The sequence below is a fragment of the Anopheles gambiae genome, chromosome 3, assembly GCF_943734735.2.
Source record: "Anopheles gambiae chromosome 3, idAnoGambNW_F1_1, whole genome shotgun sequence".
Classification (NCBI taxonomy): Eukaryota; Metazoa; Arthropoda; class Insecta; order Diptera; family Culicidae; genus Anopheles; species Anopheles gambiae.
In genome coordinates, this window is record NC_064602.1 from 22334344 (window position 1) to 22352487 (window position 18144).

The window sequence follows — 18144 nt, forward strand, 5'->3', positions numbered from 1 at the left end:
AGGGCGGAAAAGACAAGCGGCGGAACGTGCAAGTGGATTGGGAGAGGGACCGGCACACATATGTCTGTCAGATGAAAATGAAAATAGACAAACATCGTCCGTCTGTTTGGTGTGCTCGGAAAAAGGGGGGAAATGGAAAGTCGAAGTAAAGAACACCTTACGAAGCGATGAGGTGTAACAACGTTATCACTACCGGACGCATCCCAATACACTCACATCCTCCCTCTCTTGACCACTCAAACACCTTTCATGCCCCCGCAATGCGTACCTTCAACAGATTGATTTCTTGCTCCACTTCGTCAGCCATTGCTTTGAGCCGATTCTGTTCGGTTTTTAGGATCCGCAGGAAATGGTTACCGTCCAGCACGATGTTGTTGTTGCTGCTGCTGCTGCTACCAAAGCTGCTGTCGTTGCTCCCCTGGCCATTTGTGGTTACCTCGATTGGTTTACCATTTGATTGGATGCCTCCCTCCACCACCGGATGGACAAAATCGGCCATCGTCGCGACCGCGGGCAACGTGATGCTGCTGGGGGCCACCGGTTCCATTACCACCGTGCTTCCGCCGTTCGCTGTGCGCATATTGTCCGCGTCGAACTGACTGCTATTATCACAATTCACAATTTCACCACCGCCAACAACAAGCACTTCCTCCTTCTTCACGCTCACTGCAGGTACTACACTTTCAAGCCCGTTGGTGATGGTGTCACTGCACTGTCGAACACCGTTCTGTACGCCGTTTTCGATCACACTCGCGGCGACGACTGTCGTCGGCTTTGGCTCGTCAGGTACGACAGTGGCGGCGGCCGTGGCAATGGCGTTACCACCATCGGCAGTCGACATTCGACCAACACCGTTATCGGCCGCGGTAGCCGACGACGGCGACACCACTACCAGCGAGCGCATCTTTTCCTCCACTATCACCGTCGTCGATGACGTTACCGCCGCCATCGATGTCTTGGTGGTGGTGGTGGTCGTCGACATGTCGGTAGAACTTGAGCGGCTCTGTGACGCGGTTTCGTGATGATGCTGCTCCGTTACGACGCCGGTGGTATGCTGCTGCTGCTTTGCCTCGGTGATGGTACTGCTGCGTGCACTAGTAGCGTTACTATGGTGATGGTTGCTTGTTAGCAGAGCATTCTCCTCTTCTTCCTCCTCCGCAACAATCCGTCCATTAGTGCTGCTGCTTGTTGTGGTTGTGTGCGAAGAAATTCGAGCATTTTTCACCACCATGGTGGATCGATTCGTAACCGTCGTGCGGTGATCCTGTTCTTCCCGCACCAGGGAATGCTGCTGCTGCTCGAGGTGATCGGCGTTGCTGCTGTTGCCGTTCGATTGCGTGTACCGTTTCGGGCCGGTGGTAAGTGTGACATTCTCTTCCGCAGTGTTGCCATTCGCATGCGTCGCCGCACTGCCGTTGACGGCCGTGGTACGATTCGCCGGCGGTGCTGCCGGTTTCGGCATCTTTTTCGGTGAAAATATTTGCAACTGGGCGCGGAATTCGGGCCGCAAATGTCGCAGCACGGGCAGCGATTCAACGTCCGCCTCGTCGTTGCCGCTGGTCACTTCCGCCGCCCCGTTTAGCTGCTTGCCGTTTTCATCGTGCAGCGAGCCGCCGTTGGTTCCGCCGTTCGTCACGTGCAGACCGCCGGCCGCCCCATTCGCTACCCCATTGCGGGCCGTTCCATTTCCCATCGGGTGATGGTGGTGCTGCTGCTGCTGTCCAGCCTGAGCCGTACTGCTGTGATGGATCAGCTTGCCCGGCGCACCGCCGCTGGTGTTGTCGTTGGCAATGTTGTTGAGGTACTTGCGCTCGCTGCTGCTGTAGTTCTGCTTGTTCAGCACCACCACCTCGCTCGCCCCGTACAGCTTCTCGACGCGCTGCTGGATGAAGCTCTTCTTCGGCGTCATCAGCAGCTGGGCCGTCGCTTCGTCCCGCGCGTGACTGCTGATCTGCGACTGGGAGGAAATTACCTTCGTACGCATGCTGCCGGCAAAACTTCCATTTCCATTGAACATCCCCACGTTGTCGGTCATATCGGCACCGCCCGAGGGCGGTGACAGGATTGAGCCATTCATGCCACGCATCCTTCCAGCAGCACCCCCGTTCACTACACCGGCACCGTTCATCTTGAGCATTCGGTTGCCGCCTGTACTTGCGCTGTAGTTGTTGTTGTTGTTATTGTTGTTATTGTTGATGGTGTTGTTCATGCTCACGTAGCTGAGCGTTGGCGCGGCCAGCAGATGCCCACCGGCACCGGTCTCGGTACGGTTGTAGTGGAGCGTCGCGATGATCGGACGGCTGGGCGAAACTTCGCGCGACTTGTTAATGTCCTGGCGGAGCTTCGAATCGTACGTCGTCAGGTTCGAGTACCCATTGACGCAGCACGCCAGGTTCAGATAGCTCGGCTTCTTGTTCGTGGCTGCGGTTGGTGAGCTGTCACCGGTGCCGCTCAGCAGGGGTTGCAGGGCTTGCTGCTGCTGCTGCTGGCCGTTGGGTGCTGTGGTCGTCGTGAGCACCGTGCTGATGTGTCCTGTCACCGGGTCCAGTACGCTCGTGACTGCTTGGCAGTTAATGACCGGTAGCATACAACGCTCCTTGATGCCGGCGGTGAATTCGCGCGTAATGTCTTTGCCCGAGATCGGTGTTAGAAAGTTCAGCTCTCCGGAGGTGTCTGTGGGGATGAGGGAAGAATAATAAGGAAATGTAAAAACTCAGAAACAATCACTTTGATGGTAAGAGAAATAGGGAAATTATTTTAATTTCAACAGATCGATTAAAAACGCATTTGTTTCTATTTCTTGTAGAATCTCATCGAATGGAATACGTCCTACAAAACCCTAACCTACCCCAAAAAACGTGGCATAACTCATCGACTTTCAAGTTCAAGAGGCAAGAGGCCAAGAAAATCAATCCTCCCACATCCCCAGCGACGGCCTCGATGCGTAAATCGCTTCAATTGCAGGCACACGACGGCACAGTCATCTCGTTGTACAACTACTGGCTGTAGCGTACTTAAGCTACCACATTAAAATCATTCCCCTGAAGGACAGTAGCTTGGACACACGCACAGAACAAACGAGGGGTGTCGTAAATTTCGCTCTCCACAGCCGGAACCTCCTGTTGCACACACGCGCGCGTGGGTAAGCTCTCTTTCTTCCTTTCCAGCTGGAAAGGGCTTTCTCAGGACTCCACCTTCTCGATGGACGGCACGGCACGCACACATATCGTGTAGCGTTGTTCGTCTCCAACACACAAGGCTGTCGCTGCTGTTAGTGGTCGGTCATGGGAACGATAACTTTATATACAATATGCACGCATTCCTTTTGGTGCTATAGGACACGTTCAAGGATCTTCTCAGGCTGCCGTCGCGCCACTCTAACGCCAATTCGAATTGCTACGACCATTACAGAAAGGGGTTTATCGCCAGCTACAAACGAACAGAGAGACAAACGTCCTTTAAAATTACCAATCAACAACAGTTCATCATGCACCCCCATATACTTCGCTTCGCACAATCAGTCTTTGTGCTGTTCCAGAGCGTGATAAAGCATTCGGAAGGAGGGGTATGTGTAGAAAGTAACTTTGATAAATGAACCTGAAGATGGATCGTATTTTCTCGTGTTTCTCTCTTTTTTAGCACTTTTGTTCATGACCGATAAACTTGAAGTGTGTGAAGTGTGTGAGTGTGTCTGTTAAATTACACCTCCGACAGCAAGCAACACACATATTGACACTTTCAATTGATCGTTTTCAACCTTCGGTACAGGGTTGGCTGCTACACTCCGTTGTAGTTGCGTGAACAGTACTTGAAAGGGTATAACAGCACCTTAATGTTTTGGATAAATATGGTTGAAACCTTCTTATCAGTGTAATGTTGCTAAACAAACTTAAGTACAGTCTTCCTTCTTTAAACCACATTCTTATCAATTAATTTCATTTTTCTATTTTTCCGACGATTCGCAGAGAAAAACACAACTAATTCAATTCGACGTAGTAGTGCCAGCAACATACTCTCCCGCGGTTTCACTACTCAGACCGCAAGGAACCATCAGCTAGAGCAGGGGGGTTATGAGCACACAGAGCATTTGGAAGCAGGCCAATGGTGCTGATACAGGCACCATAACAACACAACATGCGGAGAGATAGCGCGTACGAAAACATCGATGCAGTTGTGTTATGTTTACTTTCTTCTACTTCTTCTTCCTCTTCGCAATCCGCTCGAACGAAATCAGACGCACTGGGGGGGGGGGGGGGGTAATGTAAGCCAATATGTTTACACAAGCGGGAGGCATAACCTTCATCGCTCGTCGGGCTGTTTCGGTTGGCTGGAGTAACATGATAACAGCGATTTCTCCCGCCGACAAAACCCAGTGGTAGTAACACTTCGTCACACAGACCTCCTCTTTATCTCGCTTAATCGTATCGTAGTACACAGCACCATTCCAAAATTGATCGAGCACACGTAGTACCTTAAAAAAAGAGGGGACAATTTTATTGCTTCCTTCGGCAAATACCCGCTGAGTCACATTGCATTAGTCACAAGCGCGGAAAAGGTAAAAGCCCCCCCTCCGGAGTTTACTTTTCTAATACATTATCCGCACACAACAACAGCACTGCAATCACGTATTGAGGTGGTTCTCACAACAATTGGACTTAAATTATAATCATTCTGTAAATCTATAAGCCTCTGAAGTCCCCCCTCAGGGGAGTGCGATCCATATCTGCCCACGTGTTTTTGTCGGAGCGATTCGCAATGCAGTCGTCGTAATGAGTGGGTGTTCGAGTGGTGGCCGCTGCACCAGAATAAAGCACGTACGTAGGAAGACTCATGCTAATGTCACCATCTCCCCTTTCGGAGAATTGCATCCTGTGTGTCACCAATTTTGAATGTAAGCGGATGAGCAATAGTTAACTCTTTGTTATGCTCTACTTACAAATACACTATTAGAAACACTTTAAACTAAAACCTTGGATGACATAGAGGTTTTTAGTAACCTTTTTAGCCTTAGCTATATTGTAAGCATTGTGTTTCACAATAATAATCCACTTCAACACCTTTTTACGGTACATTTACTCTCAATTTCGTGTTTGAGCACTATCAAAAGATCGATGATCGATTTGCTACTTGATAAAAGCGGCCTTTGCGCGACAGTTTGTGTAGTCCACTCTAACACCCTTTTTTGCGCGATACACCAAGTAACGCGAACACACTTGCGGCACCGTTGCGTCAGCGGACAGCTATGCGTGACGCGTTGTTCTCCTTGCCGCGCATATGCGAACTGGTTTGCTGGCGGACAACCATACAACACAACACAGAAAAACACACACAATACGCAGCCCTGGACCTAGAGAGTGCCTGGAAGGAGCCGCCGCCCCCGACGGATGACGCCGCGTTCGCATCAGCACAACACTTATTACTAAACGATTTGCGTCGCATTCCATGTATCAACCGCCTGTCTGTACGTGTGAGTATCTCCAACGATTTGCATGCACTTTTGCAATTTATTTATCATTCATCATTCGAGATGATCAACCATATTTACACACGCATTCTTCCAACCTACTTTTCTTTGGTAAAACCTCGAACTGTCGATCACTCCGGTCACTGGGCTTAAGGCTGAAGGAACACCACTGCTGCACACGGTGGGTAATATCACGCTTACAAGACCGAACCACTCTCACTCACTTTCAGTTTCAGGCACCGACTCTTATCAACCAACAACAGGCAGCAGGCATGTACTGTATAATGCTGTCTGCTTTCGGTGTGGCTTCGATCGTCCACCGCCAGAATTACACGACCGCTCGGACCGACTGCCGAACGCACATTGGAGCAACACGGCGGATGGCGCACGCGGGACCTTAGAGGAAGCCTTCTCTCTCTCTCTCTGTCTCTCTCGCCGTTCGCGGTTCTCTCGTGACACGCGCGATCATTTGGAGTAGTGGTGGTGGTTTGTTGTAGTCATTGCCACTGCAAGACCGAAGTTCCGAACGCTTCCCTCCACTTTTTTCTCCGGTTGTTTTGGAGCAAAAACCAAACAGCGCCCTCCACCCCACAGAAAACTCCCTTTTTGACTTCTCTTCTATGACGCAATGGTCCCCCCTCTTGACAGGCATGGAGGCGCCCTCTTACATGGGTCCACGCCACTCTAAAATGCGTTCAAACTTTACCTTGAGTGAGTGCATTACCTACCCACCCACCAGAACCTCTCTCTCTGTTAGTCGTTGAAGTCTCTTTTGCTCTCTTCTGTACTGCAGTCCCAACCTTGCCATCTCTTCCTCACGCTGACAACAGCATCAGAAGGCGTCGGCGGACATTTGTATACACCAACGCACCCCCAATGCACGCGTCTAGTTTTGCCGGCGTACGCCCAAGCAGTGCGCGCAAACGGCAGACGGCGACTACACTCACGCACTCATGCGGTGTGTCGCCGACCGTTGGGAGAGGTCTCCCACCCTCAGAAGAGGAGCGGAGGGTCGATATAGCTTTAGGGCTTCTCACTCCTCCGAACCGAACCGAGTGGGTGATGCACTGGATTAAAGGCGATTCCGTCCGTTCGCCTTCAATCGATGACAGCGAGCGCGACTGCTTCGGTTTCCCAAGCACTAAACACTTGGGGAGAGGAGCTTGTGAATACAAAATGCAATGCTCCTCTTGCGTCAGGCGAGGCGACTCTCTAACCGCAACCGGACACCGCTAGAGAGGCTTTAATTACGGCCTGGATTACAGTCCTTCGATGGCTCGATGCGCGCTGGAGTTATTGGATTTTCTAGTTCCTCTCGTAAAACTCAATAATCCTCTTCATTTATAGTCGTGTATATTTGTTGGACATTTTTTCCCACAAGCTTCGTGGAACTTCCTACTAAAAGGTACACATTTAATTCATCATCTTCATGAATTGATTCATATGCTTTTGCTTTCCCATCTATTTAAGAGAGTATGCCATGTGAAGCAAACGAATTAAGAACTTCTGGATGAGCTGCTAATGACGACATCTACCCATCCAAACCTGGACGATCATTAAAAATGCATTAAGCACTAGCGAGCTAGCTGGTGTAAACATAACGGATTACAACGGAAAAAACAAACAAACGCCCGGTGAAGGTGCTAATTACTCCGGATCATTTAATACAACATTTAATACAAACAATAAGTCTATAAATAAGCGTGTAATTCCTTAAAGCTTTGCCGCCATTAGAACATACAAAATAGATCGCCTATGAGACGGAGAAGAAGCTAAATTATAACGAAAGTGACACAGTAAATGCAACCTTAAAGTGTTCTGAGGATTTTTTCAGTCTCGTTTGTCCAAAACATCCGTCAGAGCATTCCATTCCCTCCAATTAGCATAACACGTGCTTAAGCATGCTACTCATCTTTCCGATACAACAAAAACACCTTAAACCCTAACCCAAAAACCCAAAGCCATCGTTTGGCCCTGAAATTCAAGGGTAAAATATTCAAGATGCGTGCATAATTAAATTCACACAAACAATCGATTCGGGGTAGAAAAGCAAAACCAAAACGACATCACCACACACCGATAGGAAACAGCATTTCAAGAAGAAAACAAAAAGAACACAAACTTCCGTGTCCTTGACGGTGCTTTGTTTCGTAGAATGCCGCCAAACGCCCACCACCGAAATTCGTTCCCCGAAACCTGAATTGAGCACGGTTTCGGCATGCTATAAAGCAATCATTCAACGTCAGATATGTGTGTTAGAGGCAACAAGTCTGGGAAGGTCCGGAACTCAATTTCACCCATTTGCATATGCGAAGTGAACAAAACAAAAGGCAAGAAAGATTCCCTTTGGTGTTTTTGGAGCCCAAAAGTCGAAACCTTCGTGGTGGATTGCTCGTAAAGCTAAACGGGAATGTGAACTATAGTCGACAATATGCAATAAGAACGGTTTTTATACAGCTTGTGCCAATCTAATAGTAACCACAGAGTACTAAGGTGACAATGTTCAATGTAAAACAGAAAAAAGACAATTGGAAGGAAAAGGTATCATTCAACCCACGTGAACGGGGACAAACAACTGGAAGCATTTAAATTTCCGCTTGACATTGACCTTCGCCTACCGGAGCATTGAGAGAAGCACGGTTTTACGGGGGGATATGTTGTCCCCAATCTGAGGGTTTTTCTTCTTCTGGGGTCTCACTCACCTTGTAACTACAAAGTAAGAGTATAGATAAATGGAACAATAACAATGCCCACCGCTATACCATGCATCCAATTGCGCTGCCTTCGCGTCTATATAGAGAGGTGGCCTCTGCTTAGCCGAATCGAAAGTCACACGAGAAGATAACAAGAAAACAAGAAAACTAAATGGATTAAACCCACGTTTTTCATCACAAATCGTGTAAGATCACGCGTACTTTTACCAAAGAGCGTTTAACATCCCGTGTTTCCTGGCCGGATGACGTAAAGCCATACAAAAAAGAAACAAAGAGATTGATAGACGTTTGTTCTACGTCGGAGAGTGTTACCCAAATCTAGCCTACCCCGTATGCACGACACACACGCACGTGCAAAATGCGTGGGATTGCACCACACATTCACTCCCCCATTTCTCTAATGGCAAGTGGTTTATATACCAGTTTCCTTCCACAGACCGCCTAATGGGACTCAAATCCAATTCAAGAGCAGCGACAAACGATCGGAATCGGGTGTGTTGGGATCCAATTTTTTGGCAATCGCCACATTATTCCGGGGACACTTTTATAAGGTGCTTTTGTTTGTTTGTTTGCTCCGTTTTGGGACCGCAGAGAGCAATCGCACCTCGGTTTGATTTATCGTCACACATCCCGCGTACACCCGCGCGAATCTTGGTTGGTGTAGTTACCACGGGACCGGTTTCAATCGGGACAACACATTCAATGTCACGGTGTCCGTTGATAGAAGACGGAGGTAGTAGTGCACAATTGTCTGTCAATAACAGGGGGAGTTGCCAAGCGAGTTTGATTGCCCGGTTTCATCCTTATCCGGGGGGTACCGACGACGTTCGACCACCAACAAACTGAGCTGGGCAATTCCGGGCCCGAAGTTGGTCCGAAACCTGCTCCGCGCCACATTTGGGACAACGGATGGCCGTGAAAGAAATGACTTCCTGCTTACACTCCCCGGAATCGTAATGGCTCATCCGCCCACGGGACGAGAGAGGGGAACAGATTATTACGTCGTCTGTGTGAGCAGTGATGGTTTTTAATTAAGTAAGTAGAAATTTCATCATACAGAGTAGCACGTTTGATGTGATGCAGAGAGAAAAAACGAGACTATAAAATGACCTAAAAAGGGTATTTATTAGAACGATATCATTAGGTGGTAGAAACAAAGGCAACAGTACCAAATGACATCATGATATCGTCAAAAATATAAGGAATAAATTTCATAATAAAATTATAGCAGAATTTGCAAGTTGCTACTGAGCTTATTTCTGTGAATAGCGCTATTAAACATGACGCTATAATTGGTAAACTTACTTGATTGGTAACAGTTAGGCCACGATTTAGATGGATATCATGAAACAAACCAGTCAATTTTAGTACATGATATTATAGTTTTAACACATTAAATCACAAAATTTCAATCCAAAGCTAGAATGCCATATACATCAGGTAAGGAATTAAGAGCACTATTAATTTATAGCAAAATTTATAGGAAAATTTATAGCAACATTTTTAAGCTACTTTGAATACTATGATATTGTAGAGGCTAGCGCCATTGGAATAGCAGTTTTAAACAAGTAGTTTACATGATAGTTTTCTACTTATAACTAAATAATTGCATTTGTTATGTCATTTGCCATAATTTATTTATTTTTAACCACTCTAATTGGTACTTTTAATGGATTAATTTGAGATTAGTTTGAGTTGTCTCACCCAACTACAATTACATTACTCAGTTCATTTAGTCAGTATCATTTATTGCTTAATTTAATAACTATTCAAGATCGTCAAGAGAGTTAACAGTCTATTCAAGAGTGTGTAACTAAGGCCTTTGAAATTTCATCCTAAGCAATTGTGATGCAAACTGAATTTGTTGTAATTGTGTTCAAATACCATCAAATATACCAAATCCTTCAAAAAAGTTGTCACAAAAATGAATAAAAATACAAACCAAGTAATCAGCACAAAAAATACTATCCCTCAGTATCTTGAAATGACTTTTCGTGGGGTAGTTCTCGCTCCTAAGCCATTTTAAAAATATCTTCCTCCCCCCATCAAATCATTCATCGTTCGCTCTCTCACCTGAGAAGTCGGTCGAATCGGCATCTACATCAAGCGAGCAACTACCGATGGAATCTACACTTCTATCCATATTCCAACCGCGGGGACAGAAGGGTAGATCGCCACGCTGTCTCACTTGCTCGCGGTACTGGCCGCCGCTCACGTTCTGGCCCGTGCTGCTGCTGCTACTGCCGGGTGTGCTACTGCCGCGATCTTAATTGAGTGCTTGGGACGAAACACTGGTAGCGATGGTCCGCGGAGGAATGGAAAGATTTAATAACACCACACCACTACAGCACCCAGTGCTGTCCGCGGTGTACTTCTCTCCTCACCGACGACACCGAAAGACCGAAGCTGTTGCTGCACACGGTCTGGCCAAATTAGGATGCATATAGAGGAGGATGATACGGTCTCTCTCTCTCTCTCCCCTGCACTCTCGCTGCTACTTGTGTTGTGTTGTCTCGCCAATTTTACCTCACCATTTATTATTCACACATAACACAACACAATGAACACACATAGTAGTACTGCACTGCTGCACCACGCTCCTTTTTTTTGGCACTTTCGTGACCCCAGGGGGATGCACTAATCGCTGCCAGCAGATTATGCAGCAAGCTACTTTTCTTCTTTTTTTAACTTCCACACACACACACGAAACACACCGTTTAGCCCAATTTATTCAACGAGACACCACGTCACACCATACACACTAAATTTCTAGAAGAGTGGAACGAGCAAATTAGTATTAAAAATGCATTCACATAGAAAAGTCGGAAGTCAATTACTGATTTCAAAGCAGCTCACACACTGAGAAAGAAACATAAGGCACAGGAGTATAGGAAAACGGGGACTGAAATATTAAAATCCACTTCACTTGTGACAGTCTGCAGCTGTTGCAGAGGAAACCCTGAACACGCAATCCCCACGGTCGCTCATGGCCGCCCTAAGGGCTATTCCCAATTTCCTCCCAAATGTCACTCTCCACTTGTGGGGGGGGTCTTTCGCTCTATCCACAGTGTTGCAATGGGGGCCCCGCTGCATTTATAAGCTAAAATAGGAAAACTGTTGGCTTGGTGGAGAGACGGAATAAGCATACTCCACGAGGGAACGCAACCGTAAAACACGACCGGATGTAGCATTTAGTAGAAGCGATAGCGGCTCCACCTCTAAAGAACTATTCCTAATAATAATCTCCGCAGTGCAGATTTGGGAATCGTTTTGGAGAATTCATAGAAGCAGAGCACGAACGAACTCTGCCTGCTTGCCTGTATGCCCTCCGGGAGCCAATTCCGGGGACCGAGACAGTGAGGGACTGCAATTTCCGTACCAAAAATGTCTATTGCCGGTGCAGGTTTTACGGCTAAAAAACGGGGAAGAGGGTCGTCGCTTTTTAGAGAGAAAATCGTGGCAACACTGCGCTCAGTTTGTCTCTGCTTCAGATAATACTACGGCAGAACCGCATCGCCGTGTCGCGCGTGAATTAAACCGTTCGCAGTTCGTTAATTTAACGGAACATTTTCTTTCGCCGGAGTGTTCCCGCTCGTACTTTGGGGGATGGGGACGTTGTGCCGTGAATGTCGTACTCTGGGGCCGGGAGAGTGTCTTCTAAATCTGGAAATAAAAGAAAAGAGAGCACACGGTTTAGTGATGCCGTTTGAGGTCGTCCCCAGTTGTTGCGCGGCTAATGGAAGCGGTGCACACCGGTGTGGGAAAGTCATTATAATTTAAATCCCGAAGGGTGGGGTGGGATGTTGTGTAGAGGTGTGAGTGGAAAACTGTCACGACAAAACCAAACCAACGTTAGACGACGACTCGCTTTGGGGTGCGCGAGTAAAAGTTGATCTAATGATAGAGCGTTTCTTTACAGCGGTACACACAAGCGGTGGTGGTCGGGTGACATCCCGACGAGAGATGGAAAGACAAACACACAGCAGATACATGCGGACGCGACAAGAGATGCACGTGCATGCTCGGTTGGTTTGTGCCGGGAAATTCTTACAATTTTAGAATTCACTCTGCACAACGTGTTTCTGCCTGGTACCCCCGGGCGGGGCGGACTACAAACTACCAAACTCCATCGTAGCGGTACCAAATCGCATAGGGGCTCTAATGACAAGACAGCACCAACACACACACACTCTTCACTCAAACCACTCGTGGGGGAAGTATAAAAAAGATGCACATCCTTCCCTTCAACCGATGCAAAAGAAGGGCCGCGTTGCAGCATTTCGAATGACAAAAAGCCACCCATTGTGGTACATCGGAGTCGGAATTTCGTAGCAACGAAACCAACAACCTTTGAAATTGGATACCCCGGATGAAGGGTGGCTGCAGCATACAGTACACACTGGTGGGGCCATGTTTTTCGTTTTACCATCAGAATGTCATCTTTTATTCTCGTTTGGTCCCACCACACGGACCGGGGGGGCGAAAGGTCATTTGTTGCCTTTCCCAGCAGAGTTCGCTCGGAGGTCTGAGTTAAAAGGTCAGCTAAATCTGGTACGCAAATGGTTACCGCTTTTGACCAACTGAGGAGAAGAACAACAAATCCCACTGTTCTTCTCCTCAGAACACGCATTGAAAATGGTTCTTGTTAGTTTCTGCTGCTCCCGAAAACCCGCTTCCCAAACGCATCTTCTCTTACAAGTACGTCAGGCAGCATACTATAAGCACACCTCTCCCCCCACTACTAGTAAAACGTGCACCAGGTACTTAAAAATAGATCAATCTATTTCGGGCGCCTTCTTAATGCACGTTCTCTCTTCTACACTTCTAGTGGAGGATGCACTGCAGCGCGCGCGCGCTGGGGACTCTTATCCGAAATAGAGGGAGCAAAAGCAGCATTGCACCTCATAGGTTGAAAAATGCACTCAACGGAACGGTAACATGCCCCTGCTGTTCTTGTTAGGACACGCCAATCAAGCTTCCACCGAATTGTCAAATGCAGTTGCAGATGCAGTCTGCTGCCGAAAAAGTGGTGTTAGTATTGATGATCATGTTAGAGCGATACCAACGCTCCAAACGCAAGATGCAACTGAACTTAGGCACAAGGTGTGATTCTAAAAATACGTGTAGACACACGCGTCACGCGATATTTATAACACGCCGGGCAAGAATCTTAGCCGTAATTTTGCACCTAAAACATCGTTAAACTACGTAAGGATTTTGGGGACGCTTAAATTTGGTTAAACAAATAAATCAACCTCAAAAGATGCTCTTAAGATCACTCAGCTCATTACTGAGTGCTCCATTAGGTGTCGGTTTATTACCCGAGAGTGGTGGTGACAATCGAACCTCGCAACACTAATTTGTCAATCTGCGTGTGTTTGTCTTTGACCACTGAACGTGACGTCATCGTCCTCAAGTGTCCGAAAGCTACAAGTATCCCACCCAACCCCTCCCAGGTGGGGTGACAATCAGACACAGAAGATGGTGATGATCTCATAAAGACCTTCGCCAGAAGGCATTGCATCATTCGGGGAAGAGAATTTTGGCAAATTTGTCATATATATATTTCAAATGAAGCCTAAAGCCAGTTTTAGTGTTCCCAATTTTTCTGTCACCATTGCGACAATTGCGCTCCGTTTTGTACGCAACAGCGCTGCCATGATTTGTAATTTCAGTGTCATTAGGATGGAAATGAAATTTGATCATACAAAACCTATAAACCTATTTGGGACACCCCACAGGGTCAAAGTTCTTGCACCGTGGAGGTTGTAGGATTGAGATTTCACTTTCAATCGTCAAACAAATCGCCCCCAACAGATATTCAAACCCCCTCACATTCCTTTTACGCTGGACAGAGCACGGTCATTCACTTTTTTCTTTTACTCTCCCCACAGCCACTCCTCCTTTCCTGTTGTATTCCTCCACTTTTCTACAGCATGATTCACCCACGGAGAAGATCAAACAATTTGGTGTCCAAAAACAACATGTGCGCTTTCATCACGTCGAAGAGAGAGAAAGAGATAGAGAGAGGTGGCGCATCGCACATACGCACGCACGCACACAGCCACAGAAAATCCAATCAACACACGGGACGAGGGCGTCATTCTTCGGCACCCACGAACAAAATGCATCGCCGCATCACACAACATCTTGGACGGCGGCGCCCACAAATTTTCGAAATAATCCCTACAGAAACTGCCTTACGTGGTGATGTAGGCCTTTCCCCGAGGAATCTGTTTGACGATGATCCAAAATAAAAAGAAGGAAAGAGAAGAAAAATAAACACAAAACATGGAATTTACACTATGAGGCGCGCTGGGGCTCAGTATTTTTGAAGCAACCCATTTTTCGCAACCGATCCCCCAATTTTGACCCTCATTTTATTTATATGCGGACTTAATACAATAACTTATAAACGTCGTAGATGGACCTACACGCTGCTAAGCTTGATTTCGTACCCGTTTCCCCTCCCAATAGGGTCCCCAATAAACCGTTCCCTTTTTTTCGATCCTTTTACGGGTTACGGAGCAACAACTTTCACGCTGTCCACATTGGTTGCAGTTCATACGAAAGAAACAAAACATTCAAAAGGATGTTCAAATATGGTACACACGGATACGATTTTTATGCAAAAAGGCAGGCAGGAGAAAGTGTTTTATTATGTAGGTTTAATGTAATAATTATGAAATGTTTATGCATCGTCCTAAGATACTAAGGAAATACATAAATCCATAACGTTATAATTCCTTCCAGCTCTACTCTAATCTTCCACAGTTGTTGAGATCCAAAACAAGCGTTTGTGTGGGTAATTGTCATATAAACAACGATCATGCAACGATCGCGCTCTCGCCTAATTGTGAATCTGATAATGCATCATCTCTAACCCTAACAAGCTCGGGGATTTACACTCTTCCCGCTTCTCATTGCTAATTGACTACAACGAGCACCTTTGAAAGAGATTGTTTTCCTTTCTATTGACTGATCGGTTTCACTGATACATCATCCAAGCCGGTGTGGTGACAATGTCCAGCCCTCGTTTGCTTTCCGTTCGCTTGCATAGCAATTAGTAGTAGCAGAGCACCGCGTGAAAAGTGACATCGATTACAACCATCCAATTATGCTAGTGGTGCCGCCGTTTATGTAAAGCGAAAGAGCAAAACAGTAAGCCATTATATTGCTGGACAGTGTTTTATCTATGGTCCACGTTTAAGCGCCATTTTAACAAACAATTCAATTTGCGTTACATTTCAAATTCACCGGAATTCACTGTACCGTAGCCCCACTTCTGAAATGTGATAAATAATTCATCTCTTCAACAGAGCAGCATCAAACCCTTCTCCTCCTCATTCGCAAGAAAAAATGCGTTTTTTGTATCTTCTTTTTTTCGAGTCCCAATCTTTTACTCCAGAAATAAAACAGACAAAACAAACAAAAAAAAGCAATCAAATGCATATTTTTAACGCTACACCAACACCGCACACCTTTGGGCGAAAAAGCAATTACAGGTGAATGGATACAAATAGGAAGGAACAAAAAAAGAATTTGCGCATATACAAAAAAAAACATACAATCATTGACCACCACAGGGTGGGTGTGTGTGTTGCATGAGTGAAAGTTTGATGAAAATATGTTAATTAAAGATCATTAAAGTAAGTGAAAAAACGAGAGCAAAGGTAAACACACGCAGGAACGCACCACAGGCAGTTTTGAGGAGGGAATTGAGGTGTGCGTGTGGTATGCCGTTTTCTCACTTTTTGGTCAACATCATGGGGAGCTGTTGGGAGTGCCCTCACCCCCCGTTCGCTCGAGGGTGGCCAATTTCACACCAAACAAACTGTTCACTCTACGTTGTAATTACAAAGTGCCCCCCCAAATGGCGCCCAAAGGGAAACACGAAGGGAGAGGAATTTGATCGTAAATTAATGCAACATGCAAATTGCTTAACTAAAGGCAATGGTAGAAAATTCACTCACACCGACCAAATAGGAAGCGCATGATTAGTATTTAACACCTTGCAAAGTGGATAATTTGAGTGAAAAAGGAATTACTATGGAGTGTTTTTCATTTACATTTGGAATGCATTACGAATTCCTCCCAATAACAGCATTCTTTATGCAGCTAAAGTCGACATAGTCGACATAGAATAATCAGTGCACCCAAAAGTGTAGCGAGTGAAACAAACACGTGTTTAAACAATTGAAGCTATTGCTGCCAATCATCATAAACTTTAAAATTCATGCTGACATACATGCCACACACACACTTCCAGCGACAGATGATTCATTTTTCCCGAGCAGCCATTCAACCGGAGCACGGCTTGTTGACACATATTTCATCAGCTTGCCATAATTGCTTCAGGATGGAGGGGCACACTTTGTCCACACTCATTCCCATACACATCATCTCTCTAATCGATTTCCGTTCGAAGAACGAGTCATCGATGAAGCGGATCAACGACGTCAGCGTCAGCACTTGACTGCTGAAAAGAACTGTTGTTCTACCATGCTTGACATTCCCTAAATGCCTATTTCTCATTCCCCCTTGACAAAACCCCAAAATCTGACCCGGAGAGCCACTTTCAAACCATTAATACCCATCGTTATTCCTATTTTTAATGCTCTCTCGTCAGAAGTGGCAGCCTTTACGTTGAATGTCATCGGAGAACTGTAAGCGCGACGTTTCCAGACTAATTTAAGCATCTCATTTTCCAGCCCCTCTTATACTCCATAGGTCCTTACACTTGTGGTCCCGCTACGATCGAGTCTAATGATAGAGGCTCAAATGGATTTATGCCTAACGTTGGTTCAACTTGCCAGCCCAGCCAAACACGTGTTCCATGTCGCGGAGCGGCTATAATCTCGCTCCTGGGGTAACCCAAGAGGGTCATAACTTTCCCGCCAGGAATGAAGTGAGTCATCTTCCTCATCACGCCTCTTGGGCAGCAAAACTAGGAAAGTGTGTGGCAGCAGTTTGTGCAGACACGTCTAGACTAGTGGTGTATCCTCTGGAGCAGTGTTCCCCAACCTGTGGTCCGTAGCGTTAACAGAAGTGATCCGCGAAAAGAAATGATTTTTAAAGGAAAGCTTAAATTACAATAAATATCGTTCAATTTTTTTTCCCACAATCTAGGTTAAATTTTTCAGTTAGCACGTCTTGAGAAAGATTTAAACATATTCTTGATTAAAAACTTTTAATTAAGTCAATAAATGCATTAAAATGCAAGTCTATAAAATTACATCAATAAATCTAGGCCACGGCAAATGTATTTTCTATCAAAAGTGTTCTGCGATCCTAAAAAGGTTGGAGATCACTGCTCTAGAGCACACCCATGACTATCATCTGACTCCGGCTATCGTTACTTCGTGAAAATCGGAACCATAGTTCAGCCCGGAGTCGGAGTTACCAGGAGCCGTCAGGAGTCATCAGGAGTAGGAATAGACAGGGGTCGGAATCGTCAGGATACGGGGACATCTGGAGTTGGAGTCGCCAAGAGTTTGAGTCATCTGAAGTTCGACTCGACTCCAGATGACTCCAGACGACTCCAGACAACTCCAGACAACTCCAGACGACTCTCGATAACTCCTGGCGACTCCAGACGACTCCAGACGAATCTAGACGACTCCAGACGACTCCAGACGAATCCAGACAAATCAAGATGCCTACGGACGCCTCCAGACGCCTCCAGACGCCTCCAGACGACTCCATACGACTCCGGAATTTTGTCCAGCTTCACCCATCACTAGTCTAGACACAGTCTCGTTTTCCGTTGCTTTATCATCATTCGATGGATGTTGGTTGTTTGCCGGAGCATCATAGATGAGCCTATATCCTATATAGATTTGTGTAGTCTAGAAGAATGGCTTTTGGCCACATCCCACACATTGCTGCAGCTCAGGAAGAAAAAATCAAATGAGCAATATGAAAGCATACATGATACACCTTTTCCTCTTCTCGGATTCTCGAGGA

General features: G+C 46.3%; 1 protein-coding gene and 1 long non-coding RNA gene across 4 annotated transcripts in view; one reads left to right on the top strand and one right to left on the bottom strand.

The window, feature by feature from the left end:
- Window positions 1-18144, bottom strand: part of LOC1279945 (uncharacterized) — a 39799-nt gene that overhangs the window by 4402 nt on the left and 17253 nt on the right. For 2 of the 3 annotated variants that reach the window (XM_061662492.1, XM_061662493.1), the window contains exons 2-3: window positions 10252-10947; window positions 269-2673 (exon numbers count right to left, since the gene is read on the bottom strand). In XM_061662492.1, coding sequence (XP_061518476.1) covers window positions 269-2673; window positions 10252-10321 — 2475 coding nt within the window. In that variant the 5' untranslated portion in view covers window positions 10322-10947. Of the gene's footprint in view, window positions 1-268; window positions 2674-5688; window positions 5808-10251; window positions 10948-18144 lie in introns of those variants that run through there. The other variant, XM_061662494.1, reaches the window with a different exon arrangement.
- LOC133394058 (uncharacterized) lies at window positions 5947-7060 on the top strand. The gene is made up of 2 exons (XR_009766588.1): window positions 5947-6869; window positions 6935-7060. It is a non-coding gene; the product is annotated as an uncharacterized LOC133394058 (long non-coding RNA).